General features: G+C 46.2%; 1 protein-coding gene across 6 annotated transcripts in view; it reads right to left on the bottom strand.

Annotated features, from left to right (window-relative positions):
• CTNNA1 (catenin alpha 1) overlaps positions 1-24,251 on the bottom strand; it is a 142,526-nt gene that overhangs the window by 45,212 nt on the left and 73,063 nt on the right. For 5 of the 6 annotated variants that reach the window (XM_054389181.1, XM_054389183.1, XM_054389180.1 and 2 more), the window contains 2 exons: positions 23,343-23,495; positions 3,081-3,173 (listed from right to left, as the gene is read on the bottom strand). In XM_054389181.1, the coding sequence (XP_054245156.1) occupies positions 3,081-3,173; positions 23,343-23,495 (246 nt within the window). The remainder of the gene's footprint in view (positions 1-3,080; positions 3,174-23,342; positions 23,496-24,251) is intronic. The other variant, XM_054389184.1, reaches the window with a different exon arrangement.

The following is a 24,251-nucleotide window of genomic DNA, read 5'->3' as shown; positions in this document are numbered from 1 at the left end:
GGAGAAAACACAGATGCCATTTGTAAAACAGTTTAGACAAGTGCCCCTCATTATCTCTCAGGATCTGCAACATGTTTAAATACTCTCAGAGCATTAAGGAATCAGCCAGAGAACATGTAATGGAACTTAAAAGCACTCTTTCAAGTGCTACAAACATCTCTAGTGTCATTTACTAATCTCATGGTGACAACCCTGAAATTAAGGCAAGACTGTGGAGTGGAGCATCTACACTGCAGGCTTGGAGGTTCAGATGTGACCTTTGGACAGCCCAAATCTTGTAGTTATAGCCCTGGCCCATTTCTAGATAATCAAAGCTTCCAATGTCTGTTAAATATATTATCCATAACCCCTGAAGCCAAAGGTTAACAACTGCACTTCAGCAGCACGTGGGGGACTGGAGTCTGCTCATTATTTCATGTTGACTGGCACAGTGTTTATTATATAGAGGAGATTTATTTAAATAGGTAGTTGTTGGAAAAGCAAAGATAGAAGAGTTTGAAATACACACAATTTCAGCATTTGAGGAGGGGAAAACACCCCCACAGACTTGGACAACTACCAGAAACATTTAGATTCAAAGAAAAGCTCTCTTTAAGATGATTTTCCAAAGCAGCAGTGTTTGTTTGGAACAACACACATTAGACACCCGTATTTTGGTGAGAACTCAAAGTATTCCACCCAGCCTAGTTGGTTCCTGGAGGAAGCAGCAAGACCTCATACCAGGTAAGATGTATTTTTAAAAGCTTTTTCTTCCACTTGCTTTGCTCCCACTCTAAGAACTGACCTTTGGTATTCATGAGCCACAGACACCACTTGCCCCAGATGCAGGAGGCACAGAACTGCACAGCTGAGGCACCAGCCCCAGGGCCTGACACAAGGAGTGTGAACCATGTGTGCAGGCAGCCTGGGAGGCAGCCATGTGCTGGGCAGCATCAAAAGCAGTGAGAGCAGCAAGACAGAGAGAGGTCTCTGCTTCTCTGCTTTGCTCTCTGAGACCTAACCTGCAGCACTGCCTCCACTTCTGCTGTCTCCAGCATAAGAGGGACACGGAGCTGCTGGAGCAGGTCTGGAGGAGGCCATGAGGATGATCAGAGGGCTGGAGAACCTCTGCTATGGGGACAAGCTGAGACAGTTTGGGTTGTTCAGCCTGGAGAAGAGAAGGCTGCAGGGAGACCTTAGAGCAGTCTTCCAGTACCTGAAGAGGGCTACAGGAGAGCTGGGGAGGGACTTTTGACAAGGGCTTGAAGTGACAGGATGAGAGGCAATAGCTTTGAGCCAGAAGAAGGGAGATTGAGACTGGAGATGAGGAAGAAATTCTTTGCAGTGAGGGTGGGGAGACACTGGAACAGGTTGCCCAGGGAGGTTGTGGATGTCCTCTCATTGGAGGTGTTTAAGGCCAGGCTGGATGAGGCTTTGAGCAACCTGGGCTAGTGGGAGGTGTCCCTGTCCATGGCAGGGGGGTTGGAACTGGATGATCTTTAAGGTCCCTTCCAACCTAAACCATTCTATGAATTCTATGAATCCTATGAATCTATGAAGCACAAAAGTCCACCCCAGCAGGACAGAAGACCTCCTAGATAGTACTTAATGTTTTATATTCAGAGTCCTATCTTAGAATCATTAAGGTTGGAATCTTCACCTATTTTATAGCCCTGTTACTTAAGAGTAATAAAAAGCTAAACCAGCCCTGCTCTTCACACTTCCTGCACCTATTGCCTCCAGATTCCCCTCCTGCTGAGGCAGGTACAGATGAACTTATTTCTCTTCCTTTCAACTGGTTTTAAAAAGAGAAATAAATATGGGGAACCCTGAACACATTCCAAATAATCCTGAGATAATAAACCTCACTTTAATAAAATGTCACTAGACTGATTTTTGCAGCATGCATTTTCCACTAGCTCCTTGTTAACAACAGCAGCTTGTTTGTCTGGTTTAGATCTCAATTTCCTGCTGCATTCAAAGATGCAAATTACAAGAGCTGACAGTGCACTGTAGTCTTCAGGGGTTCATCCAAGTGTCTGGTTGTTGACATTTGAAACATTAGGGCTGTCAAAATGGAAGAGGATTGTCTTATGCTTAGAGAAACTTCATTTGCTTGTTTCCCTGAAAAGGTTAGTAATTAAAAGGTGGTTTCAGCCAGGTTCAAACTCTTCACGTGCTGCCAGCTTCCCTTGGTTTTGCACTCTGAAGAAGATTTTATTTGGGGTGTATTTATATTCTACTCAGGCAAAACATAACTTATCTATAATTCATCTTAGAGCATGCACAGGAGAAGTGATAACATCTTCAGAAGACATCTCCCTGCAGCACAACTGTGCACAGTAAACCAGCAAAGCCTCCACAGTTTACTGTCTTGCTGGTTATTTGAATACTCTGGCCACATGAAATTAGAGCTGTTATGTGAAAAAGGACTTTTTCCCATCACTAATTCCTTTGTCATGTACTTTAAAGTGGCTAAGTCTTGATGCTCGAACTGCATTTAGAGTCATAGAATTGTCAGGGTTGGAAGGGACCTCAAGGCTCAGCCAGTTCCAAGCCCCCTGCCATGGGCAGGGACACCTCACACCACAGCAGGTTGCTCACAGCCACATCCAGCCTGGCCTTAAAGACTTCTAGGGATAAGGCATCCATCACCTCCCTGAGCAACCTGTTCCAGTGTCTCACTACCCTCATGCTGAACAGCTTCTTCCCAACATCCAATCTGAATCTCCCCACTTCTAGTTTTGCTCCATTCCTCCCAGTCCTATCACTTCCTGACACCCTAAAAAGTCCCTCCCCAGCTTTCTTGTAGCCCTCTTCAGATGCTGGAAGGCCACAATAAGGTCTCCTGGGAGTCTTCTCTTCTCCAGACTGAACAGCCCCAACTCTCTCAGTCTGTCTCCTGAGGAGAGGTGCTGCAGCCCTCTGCTCATCCTCATGGCCCTTCTCTGGACACCTTCCAGCATTCTCTACATGGACTAAGGAAAAAGTGAAGCTCAGCAGCGAGTCCACAGGCAGCACTAAGAGGCCAAACCATGCCTTAAGAGGAGCAGCTGCCCAGTTTGTTAGGGTATGTCTTATGTTCTTATTCTCTTCCTCACCTGTGGACACAGGGCTTCAAGCTGGCTGGCTGACATGCGAACCAATTTCACACCCTCCTCGTTGTTCGAGATGGAACAGGCCAAGTTGGCCACCTGTGTGGGAGAAAACAAAACACAGCTGTTAGAACCCGGGTTTACTTTGTAGGAAACTTTTCATCTGCCCCCAGCAATCACCAGTAACCCATCGTGGGGTCTTGAGCAACTTGGTGTAGTAGGAGGTGTCCCTGCCCACAGCCAGTGGGATCTCGGGGTGCATTTAGGAAGAGTGTGTCCAGCAGATAGAGGGAGGTTCTCCTCCCCCTCTACTCTGCCTTGGTGAGGCCCCATCTGGAATACTGCATCCAGTTCTGGACTCCCCATTTCAAGAGGGACAGGGATCTGCTAGAGAGAGTCTAACAGAGGGCTACAAGGATGATGAAGGGACTGGAGCACTGCCCTATGAGGAAAGGCTGAGAGACCTGGAGCTTTTTGGTCTGGAGGAGAAGACTGAGAGGGGATCTAATCAACGTGTATCAATATCTGAGGGCTGAGTGTCAGGAAGAAAGGGACAGGCTCTGCTCACTTGTGCCCTGGGATAGGGCAAGGGGCAATGGAGGTAAACTACAGCACAGGAATTTCCACCTCAACAGGAGGAAGAGCTTCTTTACTGTAAGGGTCACAGAGCACTGGAACAGGCTGCCCAGAGAGGCTGTGGAGTCTCCTTCTCTGGAGACATTCAAGCCCTGTCTGGATGCATTCCTGCACGACCTGTGATAGATTCTCTGGCAGGGGGGTGGACTCAAAGATCTCCAGAGGTCCCTTCCAACCCTAACATCCTGTGAACCTGTGATAATCTTTGAGGTCCTTTTCAACCTAAACCATTCTGTGATTCTGTGAGCTACAGAGCATCCAGGTTTGCTCACATCCAATCAGTTGTGGACCACTACTGAGACATGTTCCTTCTCTGGCCATAACATCATAACACAGGCCATAAACCCAGAGTCAAGCAAAGAGGGCAGACAGATTGCTGCTACCACTGACTGGGTTAAGCTCTCTCCAGTCAAAGCAACAGGAGCATCACTGGCAGCCCTTGCAGTCCCAGCTCCAAAGTCTGTTCCCACTTGAGTGAGACACCACCAACCACACAGCTCAAAATCCCAGTCCAGCTCCCATGCATCTGAGGATTAAGGATTCTGGTGTCCATAGGGATGCTCCCTTGCATCCCTTTTTCTTGCAGCGTTTCTATACCCTCCTGTGCGTCAGCCCAGAAGGACTCAGAGGCTCATCAAACAATTCAGCCATGCAAGTGGTGCAGTGGGGTTGCAAAGCTCAAGCTGTTCTGCTGATGCTGCACAGAGCACAGCTCTGCGACAGGACACAGGTTTGTGAAGGAGTTGACTTCAACTCTGCTATGAGGACAGGCTGAGGGAGCTGGGGTTGTTCAGCCTGGAGAACAGAAGGCTCCAGAGCTCTTAGAGCTGCTTTCCAATACCTGAAGGGAGCCTACAGGAAGGCTGGAGGGGGACTTTTCACAAGGGTGTCTAGCAACAGGACAAGGGAGAATGGCTTTAAGTTGAGGGAGAGCAGGGTTAGACTGGATCTTAGGAAGTTTTTCAGTATGAGGGTGGTGAGACTCAAATAGGTTGCCCAGGGAGGTTGTGGATGCCTCCTCCTTGAGCTTGGTTGAAGCCAGGTTGGATGAGGCATTGAGCAGCTGAGTCTAGTCGAGAAGTGTCCCTGCCCATGGTGGGGAGGTTGGAGTAGATGATCTCCAAGGTCCTTTCCAACCTAAGCCAATCTGTGATTCTGTGATACTTGGTGTACTTCTAATCTACTCAGAGACTGCAGAATCAGGCAGGTGCTCCTCCAGTTATGTTTCAATTCATCAAATAAAACCATTTGCTGGTACAGGTGATCTGGAAGATCCCATCCACAATTCCAATAGCATCCTATGATGCTAAAAACTTTACTCCAAGACTTTGACCTGCTGCACAGCAGCATCCTGAACTAGGTCATCCTGCAACCGAGGACTTTTTGTAAATGCCTGCCTTTTACGAGCACACAGGAAGGGGACAGCACAGAATTTTTTGGTAAATGAAGATATTCCTCATATTGGAGCTACTCTCAGGGGAAGGAAGTCTGAAGTAAGTTACATTTCTTGGCTGACAGGTAAATGACAAGCACGTTATTCTGAGCCAGCTGAACACAGAGAGCTGTAAAAATAGCACCAAGTGAAGGGAGATGAACACCGAGTGCTGTCCTTTCAAAGACACAGCAACCTGCAAAACCCCTCAGCAATGTGCTGTAAAAGCATCATCACAAGCCCAGCAACACCAGTGAACCAAACTTCTCCACACACTTTTCTCTGGAGGTGGGGGAAATTCCATTCTCCCTTTCATTAAGCTGCCCTGTACATTCATACACAAGTCATATCTGCAGCTCTGTCTCATGCTTTGCCAGCCCCCCACAAACCATTCCCTTATGGCAGATGTTCCCACTTAGCACACAGCACTGTCCGAAAAACCATCAGCCACATTGCCAATAGACTTGAGCAGTGTTTTTCCATCAATCCCATCATTAATTTTGGGACCAAAAAGCCAAAGTGCAGAGTCACTTCCTCGCTCCAGTTCCAAATGAAGTTCCAAAGGACAGAACACAGTCTGCTGTCAGGAAGAGAGAGAGGTTTCCACCACTGACCAACCAAGTAAACAGATGCAACAGCATTTCTTTGGATGAGGAGAAAGAGGGTCTCTCATGAGACCTTATCTTCAGTGCTGGGTCCAGCTCTGAAGCACCCAACACAAGAATGACATTGAACTATTAGAGCAGGTCCTGAGGAGGCCATGAAGATGATCACAGGACTGGAGCACCTCTCCTATGAACACAGGCTGAAAAAAATGGAGAAGAGAAGGCTCTCGGTAGACCTTACAGCAGCCTTCCAAGACCTGAAGGATGCTACAGAGAGCTGGGAAGAGACTTTCCCCAAAGGCATTGAGTGAGAGGACAAGAGGTGATGGCTTCAAATGGAAGAAGCTTTATTAGGAAGAAATTCTTTCCAGTGAGGGTGGTGAGGCACTGGAACAGGTTGCCCAGAGAAGTTTCTGGGGCTCCAAGCCTGGAAGTTTTCAAAGGCAGGTTGGATGGGGCCTTGAGCAACCTGGTCTAGTAGGAGATGTCCGTGCACATGGCAGGAGGTTGGAACTAGATGATCTTTAAAGTCCTTTCCAATTTAAACTCTTCAATGATTCTGTGGAAACAAACTGAAGTTGAAAGACCACACAGCATCACCATGACAAAATACTCTGCCAGCTGTCAGGAATATTAGTGCTCTACTCCTCAACCTTCTTTTCCACCAATCTTTGCAGACAAGACCTACATAACAGGAGGGGGAACAGGAGCAAGTCTTCAGTTCCTTGCAAGGTTGTGCAGTTTGCACCCAGCTTACCCGAGGCTCTTTTCTCCCTCCTTTCTAGTGCCACATTTGCTGCAGGATCCAGCTCAGCACCTCTCTGCATGGCCCTGCCACCAACAGCTGTAATGCCCTATCAGGAAGGGATTTCAGTTTGAAGGTAGTGGTATTTTTTCCCCTGAAGATCTGCCATGGCTTAAAGCCCTAGCTCACAGCAGGCTGCAGTATATCATGCTTTTGTTTAGAGGCTCCAAAGAATCAAAAGCCACCGAGATGCCATGATTTAAAAGTCAAATAAAGAGTTTGCTGTTGCTTTAAGCACAGGTCATATTTTTGAGAACCACCCGTTTGCCAATATTTTTTATGGTCCATATTTCCACGCCGCTCCTGCCTCTGCAGCAGCAGTTACAGTCTCTAGGAGAGAGAAGTCCACAAAGCTCTATTGAGCAGGGGCCGAATAAAAGGGACATTGAAGCACTACAAAATCAGCCTCGCCGCTATCTGGAGATGTTGTGCTCTCTCTCAAGCCAAGTGTGATGAATCAAGCACACAGAAACCCTGCTCTGTCTGAATACAGAGAGGCAAAGAAGTTGATAATCGAGTGTCCCCGCCATGGTATGATGAAATTTTTGCCTTTTTTTTTTTTTTTGCACAGTCATTTTTGAACAGTCATTTTTCCTCCTGAATACCTCACTGATGGCAATTCTTCCTCAGAAAGGGCCTGGCTGGGCCTGCCAAGCTCAATGAAAGAAGTGTGTGTGCTTCCCTGACTGAGGGGCTTTGGCAGTTCAAGACAATCCAACTGTTGGCTGCCACATCCCATCCTACTGCTGCGTCTCCTAATCTCCACACTTCATTTCAGCCTGCTGGGCCAAAAGAAAGCTAACTCACTCTGGAGGGTGACTTTCCCTGCCAGAGTAGCAGCCTAACTTCCCAGCCAGCTATTTGCTAAACATCAGAGCAAAGCAGGGATGTGGCAGCAGCAGAGATGACTTTGGAACATGACATGTCCCTCCAATTCACAGCAACCCAGCACTTACTGCACCCCTGGGAAGACTCTGACAAACTACTGAAAAACACTCACAAAGCTCTGAAAGCTTGAAATGTAAGAGCTGTGTCAACTAATTAATCAAGTAGTAAATGACATTGCAGGGAGATGTTCTCAAGCATCATTATCTGGTGCTCCATAGCTGTTCCTGGAGAGGGCCTACAAGAAAGCTGGGGAGGGACTTTTGATGAGGGCTTGGAGTGACAGGACGAGAGACAATGACTTTCAGCTGGAAGAGGAGAGATTGAGACTTGAGATTAGGGAGAAGTTCTTGACAGTGAGGGTGGTGAAATGCTGGAACAGGTTGCCCAGGGAGGTTGTGGATACCTCCTCCCTGGAGGTGTCCAAGGCCAGGTTGGGTGAGGCCTTGAACAACCTGGTCTAGTGGAAGGTGTCCCTGCCCATGGCAGGGGGTAGGACTGGATGACCTTTAAGGTCCCTTCCAACACAAAACATTCTTTGAATCTATGAATTCTAGAATTGCATGGACCACCTGAGATGGATGGTTGTGTAAGACATTTCATCTTCAAACTACCTGAATAAACCCTTCATCAACAGCCCACTGATAACTTCCAATTCTCTGTCTGGAGAGAGGACAGGGTACTGCTGGCCAGTTACTTGACAGGTACACCCAACACAGAGATTTCTGCAGCTGAGAGCAAGCTCAGGCACAACCAAATTTGTTTTAATGCATGCAGAGCACTCACAAATCAGACATTTCTAAAACTTCCAAATAGAACAGAGCACCTCAGGCAAACAAAATTTCTCCTTAAATCGAATGCAAATGGAACAGTTTCTCCATGTCTCCAACAAACATAGCTGACTGACACAGTAAGTGGTCAGCCTTGATTTAGAAAGAACACTTGTGCTCGAGAGCAAAACAGCAATTGAATCCCCGCTGCATTTGTTCATTCTTACCATTCAACATCATCAAGCCCCTTTACATAAGCACCACTGGCACAGGCATCAAAGGAGACCAAAAAAAAAACCCCAAAAAATCACCAATAATGCAATCAGCCATAACGAGCAATCTCTTGAACAAAGTTAAAAATACCCTGGGAAGGAAGACAGGCTGGAGAAACCAGACTGACGCCGTTCAGATCCCTCTTCAGCACTGCACAGCCATTTAAAGCGTCTCCTGCTGCAGCATCCAGGCTCTCTCCGGTCACAGAGTACACAACCAGGTCCCAGAGGTGGCTTTGAGTAGCCCAAAAGGCAGGATGGACCCCAAGCAGCTGCCCATGGTTAGCTGAAGGAGATTAAATTCACCCTGCTGTGCCAAAAGCACTGAGCACCAGTGCACAGGCACAACCATTTCCTCAAGCTGAACTCAGGAACCAGTGCCAAGTAGAACTCCAAGCTGGATGAACTCAGCTGAAAAGTGGGTTTCATGCACTGAGCAGTTTTGAAACTCACATCTGATTGGTATGAACGATGACATCAGAGGACTGTGAGATGGGATGATGCCTCAGCAACAGAACAAGAGGACACAGTCTCAAGCTGCACAGGGGGAAGTTTAGGCTTGGTCTTAGAAAGAAGTTCTTCCCAGAAAGAGAGATTGGCCTTTGGAATGGGCTGTCCAGGGAGGTGGTGGGGTTGACGTCCCTGGAGGTTTTTAAGAAAAGACTAAATGAGGCACTTGGTGCCATGGTCTACTTGATTAGTTAGGGTTGGGTGATCAGTTGGACTTGATGATCTTGGAGGTCTCTTCCAACTTGGTTGATTCTGTGATTCTGTGATTCTCTGGAGGAGGCATTTGCTTGAACTGGTTCCTTCTAGAGGTAGGTGCTACCTCAGTGCACAAGGTCAGGCAGGAACACATTAGCAGCAAGAAGGTCAGATCCCAATATGAAAAATAGATTGCACCATCTGTCACAGAGTGATTCCACCTCAAATTCCAGTTGCTTTGCTTCTTCAGAATTTACTCATTTTGCATCAGGAAAAATCCTGATGTTTCTAAAGCAGTTTTATCCTCCCTTAGTGACAGTTTGCCAGCCTGTGTTTGTGCTGGCAGCTGTTGGCAACAACTGCCTTCTCTAACAATGGGCAGGTTCTACCTTTTGCACCTAAAATATGTTTTCTTTTTTTTTTTTTTCCCTTTCTTCCCCTCCCCCACTTGAAATTTGTTCAGATAATGACTAAGGAGCTGTGATTTCCAGCAATGCAAAGCCTCAGCTACAGGAGTTTTGGGGTCATTGCTAAGTTTCTTAGGTGGTCTTCTTACAAGGAGGTTGCAGTGAGGTGGGTGTCAGTCTCTTCTCCCTAGGAGCAACTGATAGGACAAGAGGCAATGGCCTCAAGTTGCACCAGGGGAGGGTTAGGTTAGGTACTAGGAGAAACTTCTTCCCTGAAAGGGTTCTCAAATACTGGAACAGGGAGGTGGCTGCGTCCTCATCCCCGGAGGTGTTTAAGAGATGCAGAGATGTGTTGAGGGACATAGTTTAGCACCAGACTTGGCAGAGCTAGAGAACAGTTGGATTCAATGTTTTTAAAGGTCTTTTCCAACCAAAATGATTCTTACATAACACTGTTGGAAACAACCAAGCAAACTGCTACAGCTTGGTACTGCTAAACCTTCCCTGTGCACAGACACCCTGGCTGCTCAGGTAGAGGGGGTTCTGCACAGGCAGCTGCAAACTGCTTATTTAATAAAGAGACAAAAAACACAAGAGGAATAAAAAAAGAACCAGAATCTGTAACACACAAAATCATCTTTCCCAAGGCTTTCAAAGGCTGACACTGAAGGTTGGTATCAAAGGCTTTGCTTTGTGCACCTGGATTGACTTCATGCAACCTTGAGTTTCTCCTCCTTGTTTACAGGTCATGTTTTTAGGACAGCTTCTCAGATAGATCCAGCCCTTCCAAATGGGTGCTGGGTGCAATCCTCTAGCAATGGTGCAACCTGGAGAAGGCTTCAGTAATGTGTTTATTGCTGCATAATTTAAAATGGGCAGAGCAGCCTCTGCCACACAGCATTGTTATAAGGAGGGATTACATCAAACACTAATGGAATTCTGAGAGCCTGGCTACTCAGAAACTGCAGCTGTAAACACAGCATTGCAGAAATAAAGAGTTTTCAGATGGTCTTACCACTGAAAAACTTCTTTTTTTTTTTTTTTTTTTTTTTTTAGTTTAGCACTAACCTGTAGCCTCTCCAAATATCAGTTTGGAGAGGGTTTGTGGGTGAGGGTTTGTGTATCCTCTCCTCTCTTCAGTTTGGAGAGGATACACAAACCCTCACCCACAAACCCTTGTGCAAAACCAACATACCCCTTTATACACCCATTTATGAACCATTTATACTGGGGGAAGCTCAACAACATGGAAACAAACCTTTTCAAAAGTGTTCCTGGCATTTTAATTCCTGATTAAACTATGAAAACTTCTGCTTCTTGCTCTATTAGTTTTTTGCTTTTGCCTTTTGTTTTACACTGTCTCTGGGAATGTAAATTCCCACTTTAAAGCAGCTTAAAATCACCCATTTTAAATGCAATTTAAAAAAAAAAAAAAAAGGACAGGCAACCATTCAACATTTTCCTCTTGAGGACCTGCTAAAGAAAAGTGCATCTGACATTCTCACAGAACACCAATACAGCACAGCTAATTTCTTCCTCCCCCCTATTAAGAAAACAGCCCAAATTCACTTCATGATGGTCAAAGCCCATGAAATTAATTTATCTGCAGAAACAACTGTTCTGACAAAACTAAGTGGCAACTGAGGGCTCTGAGGACTCACAGAAGAGATGTCAATTATGTAACCTCCATCCCTCTTTCAGAAAGGCTTTTATTATTCACCAAGCCCATACATTTATTCATTCCCTCGTACACTACAGGCAATATTCAAGACAAATGTGACCATTTTAACGTCCAGTCCTAAGAGGTACTGTATAAGGCTGTGTTCTAGCTGTACTCCTATAAACTCTTTAGTTTTGCTAATTATGAATCACTCAAAACAGTTTCACTTCTCCAGTGCATAAAGGGATGGCAGGAGGACTTCAAGCTCAAGCCCACTGGGACTCTGGAATAAGCTACCAGGAGTTAGGCTGTCAACTGCTCTGGGATTTTATGTGACTTCTGAGTGGCTGCAGCTCCACAGAAGGTACCTTGCAAGAGCTTCTTGTAGGCAACAGCATCCCAATGTATTAAAATAGGAAAAGTCTTTAAGTAAAAGAAGCTGCACACAGAAAAACTCCAGATGTAAAGCACTGAGGGGAACGAAAGACTAAAGCAGAGAGAACTTCTATTTCCAGAGCTCTACAGCCTTGAGTCTGGGTAGGAGCACATGGAAGGGAGATTTCAGCTAGATGGGACAAAATTGGCAAGCAGAACTGTTTCATCATTGATTCAAAACTTTTAGACAATGAGAAATGGATGGTTCAAGGGCTTTTATTCCAACAGGCTGGCAGCTGATTGAAAGGGGAAGGGGATCAGAGGTGATACTTTCTGCTCCCTAGAATAGTGAGAGCAGCTGCTTAATATTTTCATGGGTAACCACCTTTCTTTTGGAATTAAATCTCAAAACCAGCACCTTTCACGTTGTATTTGTGTGTCTGAAAATCTAAGTAAGGGATACAGCTTTGCATTTGGCTCCTAACCTAAGTGAGCCATCTCCAGCTACCTGCTGCCATTCTAGGCACAGCTGTCTCGTGAAACCCTGGTGGGCTCCTTCCGGCCCCCCAGGAAATGTCTCTCCCCAACACATGCAGCCCCCCCTGATGGCAGAAGTTTCATCAAGAAGGGAAAATTCTCACACAGCTGGGCAAAGCCAAAGCTTGTGCAACATGACAAATTGAACTGGGCTCCACTTACTGAGCAGCAAGTGCAGGAGGGAGAGCACTTCTCTCTCTCTTGCCAAGAGGAAAGGTTTTCAATCAAAGAGGGGGGAAGAAGTGTTTGAAGGGAACCAATACATCTAGAGCATAAAACACACCCCCAGCAGTAAAGTGCCAGCAGCACAGGAATACCTTTCTTTCCAGACTGGTGGATTATCCTTCCTATAGGCCTGACAGAGAGCAGAGCTGGTAAAGGAACAGCAGTGTGCTACGTGGGCACTGTGCCCCTCGTCCATGCAGCTGTAGCAGCAGATGTAACTATTGGCACAGGAAGGATTGCTTCCCCAGACAAACAAGTTAGAGGGATAAAACGTTGTGAGAAGCACAAAACACATTAGTTACACGAGTCCCTCTGAGCTGCCATGACAGAAATCACCCCACTGGTATGCAACATAGACCTGATCTTGCAAAGCAAATCCTCATCTTAGATGCCTCTAAGCAAATAAAAGTGCTTCTAGCAGTGATGTTTGGACAGCACCTGAAGAATTAGCCTCAGCCTGGAGAAGAGAAGGTTCTGGGGAGACCTAATCACCACCTTCCAATACCTGAAGGGGGCCTGCAAGAAGACTGCAGAGGGACTGTTTGCAAAGGCTGAAGGGTGTAGGAAGATAGCAACCTTTAGGCAACTTTTGAGAAGGGTATGTTTTGACTCTGAGTTGGAAAGAATGTAAACACCTTGTAACTGAAGAGAAAGATGAGGCAGAAGTTGACTGGATATGTTGAGAAGCTTGTTTGTCAGTATTAACCTACTGTATGCTTTGCTTGGCCCCATGTCAGTGAAAGGATAGCCAATTGGGATGTGGCAGCTCTGTATTAGAAAAGTATCTAAGTTGATTATGTAACACAGTAGTAGGATTTGGCTTAGGCTTTGCTTTTGCTTTTGCTTTTTGTGTTCAGTTGCTTAGGCAATAAATGCTTTTGCCTTTCACAACAAGAGTCTTCTCATCTTGTCTTCACCTGGAAACACCTTGGCAGGGAGCCTGTGGAGAACAGTACTGCTGCCATTATAGAGGGGCAATGGTTTGAAATGAGAGGAGACTTGGTTTGGATGTTAGGAAAACGTTCTTTACAATGAGGGTGGTTGAGCACTGGAACAGGTTGCCCAGGGAGGTGGTTGAAGCTCCATCCCTGGAGATATTCAAGGTGAGGCTCAATAGGACTCTGGGCAACCTGATCTAGTGGAGGATGTCCCTGCTGACTGCAGAGGGGGTTGGACTGGATGACCTTTGGAGGTCCCTTCCAACCCGAGTGACTCTACGACTCTATGACAACAAAGCCTCTATGTTTATCAGAATGGGAATTCATCATTCTTGCCTCTCTCGTTTTGCTGATCACTCGGAGCATGCTGCATTATGGCCTTCCTAAAGGCTTCCAGCTTGGTGCTGTTGAAACTGGTTTGTGGTGATTCAGACAGCCCTTCATGGCGAGTTTAATGGTAATTAGAAGTCCATTATGCTCTTGAAGGAGGCGACAAAATACTAAGAGGAATGAGCTCTACACAGACTTCAGACAACTCCTTGATGACACTACATGACTGATAATCCAATATTGCTAATGACTAAGATGATGAAAATCCAGACGTGGCATCAAGGCTTTTAGTTGTACAGCAAGAATTAAAACATTCATGTCACAGCTCTAAAAGCTGTGCCCAAAAAGCTACTTAAGAATGCTGTTGGAATTAACATTCTATCTCTAGAAAATGAAACAGGCTAGGACTCTGTTGCTTTTTACCTGCTTCTGAAGACATCAAGTCAAAAGCACCTACACTCAGCTATGCTTTATCCTTCCTGACCTCTTTCCCAGACAGCCCCTCTGGCCAAATGCTTCAGTTTCCAAAGGGAAAAGGAACAGAGTAAATACAGGGCTGATTCTGATGGAGTGAAAGGACATTAACAGCCTGGAGAAGGCTCCAGGGTGACCTTAGAGCAGCCTTCCAGTACCTGAAGGGTGCCTACAAGAAAGCCAGGAAGGGACTTTTTACAAGGGCTTGTAGTGATAGAAGAGAGGGAATGAACTGAAGCTTGAGGAGGGGAGATTTAGACTGGAGATTAGGAAGAAGGTCTTTAGAGTGAGGGTGGGGAGACACTGGAATAGGTTGTCCAGGGAGGTTGTGGATGCCTCCTCCCTGGAGGTGTTTAAGGCCAGGCTGGATGAGGCCCTGAGCAACCTGGTGAGAGGTGTCCCTGCCCATGGCAGGGGGGTTGGAACTGGATGATCTTTAAGGTCCCTTCCAGCCCAAACCATTCTATGATTCTATGAATAGTTTTTCAAATCTTAGCCTCATTCACCTCCAACTTCCACACTCTTTGCACCTCCCTAGGCTTGAGTGCTTGATGACCAGGGCCCACACTCATCCAACATGATGACTGCCCCTAAGGAAAAAGTGTGGCAGGAATGCTTCTCCTCTGTGTAGCAGCTGCTAGCCAAGACATTCTTCAAACAGCAGAATGCCTCCAACACCTTAATCCCTGTCCAGATACATGAAGGTTCAAATTCATCTTCAGACACTTCATCAGTTTCACTGTCAGATTACTGACGACCTTGCTTCTCCCATGTGGACTTACAATGAAACCTGGATAGAAAGATCACCCCTGAGGTCTCTTACTCCTCTTCCAAAGTGATTTTTAATCTCTACCAGCATTCTCCAGACCCCTTCATAAGTGATTTCACAGGATCACAGGATGTTAGGAGTTGGAAAGCACCTTTGAAGATCATTGAGTCCAACCCCCCTGCCAGAGCAGGACCACAGAATCCAGCACAGGTCACACAGGAACACATCCAGACAGGGCTGGAAAGGCTCCAGAGAAGGAGATTCCACAACCTCTCTGGGCAGCCTGTTCCAGTGCTCTGTGAGCCTCACAGTGAAGAAGTTCCTCCTCACGTTGAGGTGGAATCTCCTGTGCTGGAGTTTCCATCCATTGTCCCTTGTCCCATCCCAGGGTGCAACTGAGCAGAGCCTGTCCCCTCCATCTTGATCCTCAGATATTTATAGACATTTATTAAATCACCTCTCAGTCTTCTCCTCTCCAGACTAACCACCCCCAGGTCTCTCAGCCTTTCCTCATCAGGCAGTGCTCCAGTTCCTTACTCATCCTTGTAGCCCTTCATTGGACTCTTTCCAGCAGATCCCTGTCCCTCTTGAACTGGGGAGCCCAAAACTGGATGCGATATTCCTGGTGAGGTCTCACTAGGCCAGCATTTGGTGTAGCACTAAGAAGATTGGCCTCAAAAAAGAAAAAAAAAAAAAAAAAGGTTCCAAGAACAAAAGTTATCCTATTAAAAGGTCACTTGCTTTTACTTACGTATGATAGATTAAATTTGTATATCCAGTTTGGTTGGAAAATGGGAGGACTGTTTTGTTGGTTTTTTTTTTTTTTTCCCTCCTGAGGTTTTCCTACTTTACTGATTATGAATGTAAGGAAAGCTTGTTCTGTGAGCAGAACTTAATTTATTTATAATTAGTTGACTAATAAAATGAACTTACAAGGGAAGTGCATTGGTTCTTGTAGAGTGTCAGACTTCAGAGGGCACATTAAGAGTTCTAGAGGCCGTTTACTGAAGCCATTTGTTTTAAATTGCTGCCAAGGTTATCTATAGACAAATTACAGAAAGCAAGCTCTTTGGGAGAGGCATTTTGCTCTCCATCTTCAAATGGGAAATTAGCCTGGAGTTGGCCTGGTTCTGCCTCTCTTTGCCAGCCCACACTGCAACGACACTGCTCTTACAATACACAATTACTGTACAAATAAAAGCAAGTCAAAGACAAACTTAAGCTTGTAGATTTCCCCTCCTCTACAAATGAGATTTCTGAATAGGAAAAGGAGGTGCTCAGGATAGCCCAGTAATGACTAATAATGACTGCAGCCCGGAAAACGCTGAGTTTTGAGAGATTAACAGGCCCAGAGTTCAGAAAAACATTCCAAATCAGTATCTGATTTGCCTGTCAAGTGCTCTGCTCATCTGTCCTTTTCACCCAAGATCCATCACCTGTCTTTCAGTACTGATACAGACCTCTGATGGCAAGTGCGAAGACAGAACATCTATGGAATGAGCAAGGCCAGTCCACTCCCACCTCCAAAGGTGCTGAGGTTGGAGCAGCTCTGCTATGAGGACAGGCTGAGGGAGCTGGGGGTGTTCAGCCTGAAGAGAAGGCTCCAGGCAGACCTTAGAGCAGCCTGCCAGTACCTGAAGGGGGTACAAGAAGGATGGAGAGAGACTGTTTGCAGAGGCCTGTGGTTAAGACAAGGGGCAACGGCCTCAAACTGAAGAAGAGCAGATTTAGATTGGATGTTAAGAACAGGCTCTTTACTATGAGAGTGATGGAACACTGAAACAGGTTGCCCAGGGAGGTGGTTTGAGTCCTATCCCTGGAGATACTCAAGGTGAGGCTGGACAGGGCTCTGGGCAGTCTGATCTAGTTGAGGATGTCCCTGCTTACTGCAGAGGGGGTTGGACTGGATGACCTTTGGAGGTCCCTTCCAACCCAGACCATTCCATGATTCTATTCCACGATTCTATGATGCACAAGCACTAAGCACACACCTTTATCACAAAGCTATGCCCAGGCAAGTCACTGCTCACAAAGTGAGGACTGGCAAGCCTCAGTTTTCCCACACCTCTGCTGTGCCTGAAGTCCAAAAGGCAGTGATTCTTTTAAAGCCCAGCTACGTTTTTACCCTCTTCAGATTCTTTAAAAAGCCTTTCACATGTAAAACCTGCAGCTGTTAAGACTCTCTGAAGAATATCTAGGCCACAAGTATGGGCAAAATCAGGATAAATTATCAGAGAAATGTTGCCAGAGTGCAAGGCTTTGGGCTTTTGGAGTGTGGTATTTTTAGAGTGAGGTCTGAAGCATTACTTTAGGACATCAGGGCCAGGCAGTTAGGGCAACAGAAGGGGAAAATGTCAGCGTGAGAGGCTACAGATAGCTTATGGAGTTAAGTGCCCAAATGTGATTCTTTCCAAGCAAATAAATTTGCAGTCTGCATCTGTTCATGGGTTTTTCAGTGAAGATGAGAAAATCAGCTCTCCATATGCAAGATACAGCCCAGTGCATTAAATAAGGCACAGAGCAGTCTTTTTGGATAAATTAAAGCAATTGGGGAAAAAAAAATAAAGATGCTTATGAAACATCATTGAGAGCTTTTGCCTCTCTGGTCCTACCAAAGCTTCTCTGAGAAAGAGAGGCTTTAAAATAAAATTTGAAGGGAAATATTTGACACAGGGGTACTGGCTTGTAGAATAAGAGAAGATTATTTGATGTGCTGAAGGAATTCCAAACCCTGCCTTTCCAAATTCTACTTCATGAAGCAGACAGCTACTGGAAGGTTTTAAACTGGACTCTGCCCCTCATCTACCTTTTAACTAACTAATTTCTCAAGCTCTGAAAAACTTTTCCAGTTTAAACCACTCAGTATAAAACCAGTGACAAACTGACAACCTAATTCTTTGTTTTCCAATTTAAACCACCCAGTATAAAACCAGTGACAAACTGACAACCTAATTCTTTGTTTTTCTAAAGCATTCAACAGCGCAGCCTAAGTTTCTTCTGGACCTTTGTGGCTTTTTTTATTTCCCAGAACTGTGCCTGCAGTAACTACAAGGGAGCAGCACAAAAGCAGCTTGTGCAGGAGGCACACTTCAGAGGCTGGGACACACAAAGAGTCAGCGTGGTGCTAAGTGACATCATTAAACACAGGCACCACGTTGCAGGACAGCCTTGCTTCTCCAGGGGAGGAACACTGAATCTAAGGATGCCAATGCCAAGAGCAAAGCTACAGGTTGGAGAGCCAAGGCCACTTTGCCCAGCATCACAAAACCCACTGGCACACAAATCAGCACTTCCCAAGCTGTAACTCAGGAAGGCTTTCAGAAGTTCACAAGTGAACATAAACTTTTTCTTATGCTGCTTCCCAAAATGCTGTCTCTCTGGTTATTTTTGTGGGCTGCCTTTTAATTGGCTTCTCAGTTGCTGAATTGAACTCCTACAACAGAAGCCAGGCAGAGTGCTGGGTAGTTGAAGACTGTTAGTACAGAACCATTTTGAAAGGTACCTTTGAAACGTGTTTCTCAGCCAAGACAAGTCTCCTTTTACTGTTTAACAATCACTCAGTTTTCAAAAGGCAGGCTCAGGGGCTTAGGATTTTCCTACGTGAGAAACAAATCAGTTGGAAGCCTCTTGTGTCATGGTTTCACCAGAAGGTACAGATCCAGCAGGCAAATCAAGTTTTTGTGGTTATTGCACCTTTTGGTCAGATTTGGCTGCCTGGACGTTAGGAATCACAAAGCAGACAGTGCTCTGCTGCCAGGAAAGCAAAGCTTCAAAATAAAAATACCCAAATCACAGAATGGTTTGGGTTGGAAGGAACCTCCAGAGGTCATCTAATCCAACCCCCCCTGCAGTCAGCAGGGACATCCTCTACTACATCACATTGCCCAGAGCCCCATTGAGCTTGACCTTAAGTATCTCCAGGGATGGGGCCTCAGCTACCTCCCTGGGCAACCTGTTGCAGTGTTCCACCACCCTCATGGTGCAGGACTTGTTCCTAACATCCAATCTAAATCTTTACTTCTCCAGTTTCAAATCATTGCCCCTTGTCCTATCACTGCAGGCCTTTGTGAACAGCATCTCTGCAGCCTTTGTGTAGCCCCCTTCAGGTACTTACATCATGTGCTTACATCTGCAGGTATGAGGCCACATCTGGATTATGTGCCCAGTTCTGGGCTCCCCAGTTCAAGAGAGACAAGGAACTGCTGGAGAGAGTCCAGTGGAGACTACAAAGATCCTGAAGGGCCTGGAGGAGCTCTGTGAGGAGGAAAGGCTGAGAGTCCTGAGGATGCTGAGCCTGGAGAAGAGCAGCCCCAGAGGGGATCTGAGCAATGCTCAGCAAGGGTTAAAGGGTGAAGGCAAGAGGCTGGGGCCAGACTCTTGTCAGTGGTGTCCAACAACAGGACAAGGCCACAAACTGGAAGCCAGGAGGTTCCACCTGAACATGAGGAGAAACTTTTTCACAGGTGCAGGAGCCCTGGAGCAGGCTGCCCAGAGAGGTTGTGGAGTCTCCTTCTCTGGAGAACTTCCAACCCACCTTGGCCACTGTGATCCTGGGCAAGCTGCTGTGGGTGCCCCGTTTTAGCAGGGGGGTTGGACTGGATGATCTCCAGAGGTCCCTTCCAACTTCCACCATGCAGGAATTCTGGGATTTACAGCTGCTTGGAGGGCCTGTACATGCCTTTGCCCTGCAGGAGCAAGAGCTCCCTGTGCTAGCCCAGGGCAGAACCAGCACTGCCATTTCTCCCATCTAGCCAACACCTGCAGCAGTTTCTAGTGTTCAGTACACACATATATGTATTTATCACAGTCCCCTCCAGGGCTAGTTCACCAGGAGAGCAGCACAGACTCCTCCAGGTCACAGGACAAAGGGGTAAAACCTCTCCCTAATTCTGCTGGGGACCTTATCTGGTGCGGAGCAGATCTCTGCCTGTTTCTTCCCATCTCCTCACATTAGAGGGAAGGACACATTCTCTCCTACATGTAAAACACAGGAGGCTGCCAATCACAGCATGATACACAACACAGCTCCATTCTGCACTGCAGCTGTTTTGGCACATTTGATGTCTTGAGTCACTCAGCAGCGTTTCTGAGGGTAGTTACCACAAACTCCCCTGCACACTTATCCTACTCTGAAAACAGGGGGAAGCAATCACTTCTCCTCTCACCAAGTGGAACATCTTCTCTCCTGCTCTTACACGATCGTTTTTTGTTTCTCTGGATACCTGCAGTTGAGTTTTCTGCCTGAGAGCAGCATTAGATGGGAACTTGCAAACATCCTTCAACATTCTGGCAGAGGCACAGTGAGGCATTGTAAGTGCAACCCACCCCGACCTGTCTTCCTTCACAGTAAATGTGATACCACATAGGGCCCTGCAGTGGCTCTCCATCCCCTGGAGACAAGGGCTCTGCAGGAGTGCCATTCCCCTGCTGTCGAAGCTGAGTGTATATATTAATCCATCTACATTCGTGGAAGAGGTTTATAAGCCACCTAGATCATGCTCCTCCATAGCTACAGTTACATTTCAGACAGCAAAAGCAATAAGCAAGCCTTCAAAACGTTGCTGCAGCAGCATATCATTTTAGCAGAACCTTTTGATGCCAGTCAGAAATATTGTTTAATGCACACTTCCAGGGGAATAGCCTTTCTTGAGAGACAGACTGTGGGGCTGAATAGAAGTGCTGGGAAACTCATTTGCAGCTTGGCATTTTGCACGTAAGGTAAGGTCAGTAAAAACCACTCTTAGGTGCCAGCAAGGACAGCCACCCGCTGCTTTTCAGCCAGCACACGTGTTCCAACCCCTCTAGGGTTGGACTAGATGATCTCTGGGGTCCCTTCCAAACTCAGCTATTCTGTGATTCTGAAGGAGCAGAGAGTAAGGGCTCCCCTAGCCAGGGCAGGAGGGAAGCTTGAAGATGGAGTAGTGCAATTACTCCTTTGTAATTAAGCTGATAAACCCATGTGTGGACACCAACCATCCACTGAAGAGGTGGCAGAAACATGACAGAAGAAGCACTGATCTCCTTCTGCCAGTCAACTTCTGTAAACAAGCCCTAAAAAAGAATTTTCTAGCTAAATTAGACTTGCAACACGAAGAACGGAAGCTTCAGACAAAACCCTCCAAAGCATTGCCACCACTGCACGTGGCACGGCCACGTCCTGCTGCCGAGGCAGGGCAGGGCATGGCAGCACTGCCTTGTTCTGCTGAACAATGTTAGTTACTTACAATTTAGCCTCAAATAACTTTGAAAGGCTATGAAGGTGGCATTTACACTGCAACACAGCACACCCAGAGTGAAAAAGAGATCTTCAAAGAAGTAAAGATGTTGACTGCTCAGCCAGCAGCTCTGAGGAGCTGGGCTAGCTTCACACACCCCACGCTGGTGTCACACCAGTTACAGGGCAGTTGAGCACCACGCTCAGAGCTCCCAAGGCTTTAAAAAAAGTGTGAAAAACCATATTGAACAAGAGTCAGAAACGACTTTTACTTGTGTCTGGAGTAATTTAAGTCTGTCAAGCTGTGTGAAAGTATTCCCCATGAGCCTAGGAGACACATGGAGTGTTGAACGCAGTGAGACCAAGAGAGCAAAACCACATTAGCCAGTGTCTGGCTGCTCCTGGGTAGCTGCTGAGGTCAAGCAGAGGAACCAGCTGGTGCCTCATAAGGTCCTGAAGTGCACAGGACGAGGTTTTGAAGTTTATTCCTACTGGCATGGCTCCTCAGCAATACCTACAGATGTTTGCTCTTTGGCATTTAGCATCAGAAACAAAACTCCCAGGCAAAGCAGCAGCAAGAGGACAAGGTTACCCAGCTGAGCTCAGGGTAGGAACCTTTGCTGCTCTTTGTAAACCTGCTACCTATTGGAAAACTGTTACAGCTGATAGCAGACCTTTAATGCATTTCAGTTCAGACAGACCAGTCCCATCTATGCTGATCCTCCCTCTAGTCTGGAGGAGTATCAGTTTGAGAGAATTTGGGTTTTTATTAGGAAAAAGTGGCAGGGAGCAGTTTTGTTGTCACGGTGAGTTCTCTGCCTGGCTCTTGTTTGCTCTCTCCACAAGCACAAGCAGAAGCAGGTTTGCATCCAAAACATCTCCACAGAAGAAGACTGTTTATGTTCTCAGGTACGTGACTTAAAAAAAACTCCAGGCTTCAGTTCTTCAAATTGTACAGAAGGACCTTCATACCACAGTCTCCCTTACTCCGTATCAACATTAACCTGGACAGGCTGGAGAGAGGGATGGACAGGAACCACATGAAGCTCAACAAGGGCAAGTGCAAGTCCTGAACATGGGGAGGAAGAAGCCCCTGCACCAGTACAAGTGAGGGGTTGGACCTGCTGGAAGCAGTTCTGCAGAGAAGGACTTAGGAGTGCTGGGGAACAACAAGTTCACCATGAGCCAGCAATGTGCCCTCTTAGCCAAGAAGACCAATGGCCTCCTGGGGTGGATTAAGAAGAATGTGGCCAGTGGGCCAAGGGTGGTTTTTCTCCCTCTCTGCTCTGCCCTAGTGAGGCCAAAGATGGATTACTGGGCCTGGTTCTGGGCTCTCAAGTTCAAAAGAGACAGGGAACTGCTGGAGAGTCCAGCAGAGACTACAAAGCTGCTGAGGAGCCTGGACCATCTCTGTGAAGAGGAAAGGCTGAGAGCCCTGAAGCTGTTGAGCCTGGGGAAGAGCAGCCCCAGAAGGGATCTATCAATGGTCAGCAAGAGCTAAAGGGTGGGGGATATCATGAGGATAGGGGAGGGCTCTTTTCAGTGGTGCCCAGTGACAGGGTAAGGGGAATTGAGCACAAAATGGAACCCAGGAGTTTCCATCTGAACAGAAAGAGAAATATTTAGTATGAGGGTGCTGGAGCCCTGGAGCAGGCTGCCCAGAGGGGTTGTGGAGTCTCCTTCTCTGGAGAGCTTCCAACTCCCCCTCTAGCCATTGTGATCCTGGGCAAGCTGCTGTGGGTGCCCTGCTTTAGCAGGGGGATTGGACTAGATGGTCTCCAGGGGTTCCTTCCAACCCCCACCAGTCTGTGATAATGTGGTCTCCAATTAACAACTCAAGTACAGGTAACAGCATCACATACTCACATTGTGTAACATCTAAAACTAACTGGGCTATGTTACAGCACCTGCTGCTTTTTGATGAGCTTGTATTTTCACATTTAGTTAAATACTAAATCAAACTAAAATTCATTACAGTCAGCTTTGAGAAGCAGATTTATTGCAGAATCTGCTGTTTCTTTCAACAAAACTGAAAAATGTGTTCTGCCCAATCTTCATAAATTCAGACTGATTTGGGTTGGAAGGGACCTGCAAGATCATCCAGTTCCAACCCCCCTGCCACAGGCAGGGACACCTTCCACCAGCCCAGGCTGCTCAAAGGCCTCCTCCAACCTGGCCCTGAATGCCTCCTTCATTTACCCAGCGATAATTTTATTTGTCCCATCTTACCTCAATCAATTTGTTGGCATGTTCACGGAAAACCTGGGCATATTCTTTCACTTCTTTTTCATTCCCATTCTTGGCAGCTTCAATCAATACTAAAAGTGGAACATTTGTTTCCAGAAAGGAGTCTGACACGTGGTCCATTACAGCTTTGCGGAGCTACAACAAAAAGGAAAGAAAGAAGGAAAGAAAGATTTTCAGGTAGTGTTCCACTGCTGTTTCCCTTTTACTGCATGACTACGTAAAGCTTAAGCACTTTTTGTGGCTGATCCTTTTTCCTTTGTGTGGTCAAGGCTTTCCCTGCACTAAGTCTTGTCTATATCTTGTCAATTTAAATTAAATCTCCTTAAAAAAACTGGATTAGTTATATAAGTGCAAGTCACCAGTTTGGCCACAAATATTGATTTAACAGTTCATATTGGTTTTGCCTGAGTAAATTTGCTGCCTTCCCTCGGCTGATTAAACAACATGCTGATTTAACTGTGTTATTTTTCTACTGGAATAAAAACATTTTTTTTTCTTTTTTCTTTTTCTCTCTTTTTTTTTTCCCCCAACAAACTTGATCCATAGTCACATTTACTTGAAAGGAGGAATATAGTGCTTTAAAACCCAAAGAGACAAAAGATTCGTGTTACATAAATACAGCCCTCCAAGAAAACAGCCTCTCTGAGCTGAATGCCATCAGAATCCCTAAACCATACCTGATTAGCTTCACAATCCATAAAAGGGGAGTTGTTTTTGCTTTGGTAAATCTCGCTTGTCATGAGGATGATTATGAATCCCACACCTTTATTACACAGTCGACAAGGGACTACATTTCTACCCTGTGCTTCCCCTGGACGCTTCTAGCTTTTAATCACTAGGCAGAAGCACTGCTCACTAGGACACAGAGGAGGGCAGAAATGCAGGAATGCT

This window comes from Indicator indicator, chromosome 18 (genome assembly GCF_027791375.1).
Source record: "Indicator indicator isolate 239-I01 chromosome 18, UM_Iind_1.1, whole genome shotgun sequence".
Taxonomy (NCBI): domain Eukaryota; kingdom Metazoa; phylum Chordata; class Aves; order Piciformes; family Indicatoridae; genus Indicator; species Indicator indicator.
Note: the sequence above shows the minus strand (reverse complement) of the source record. Positions and strands in the feature narration are given on the sequence as shown.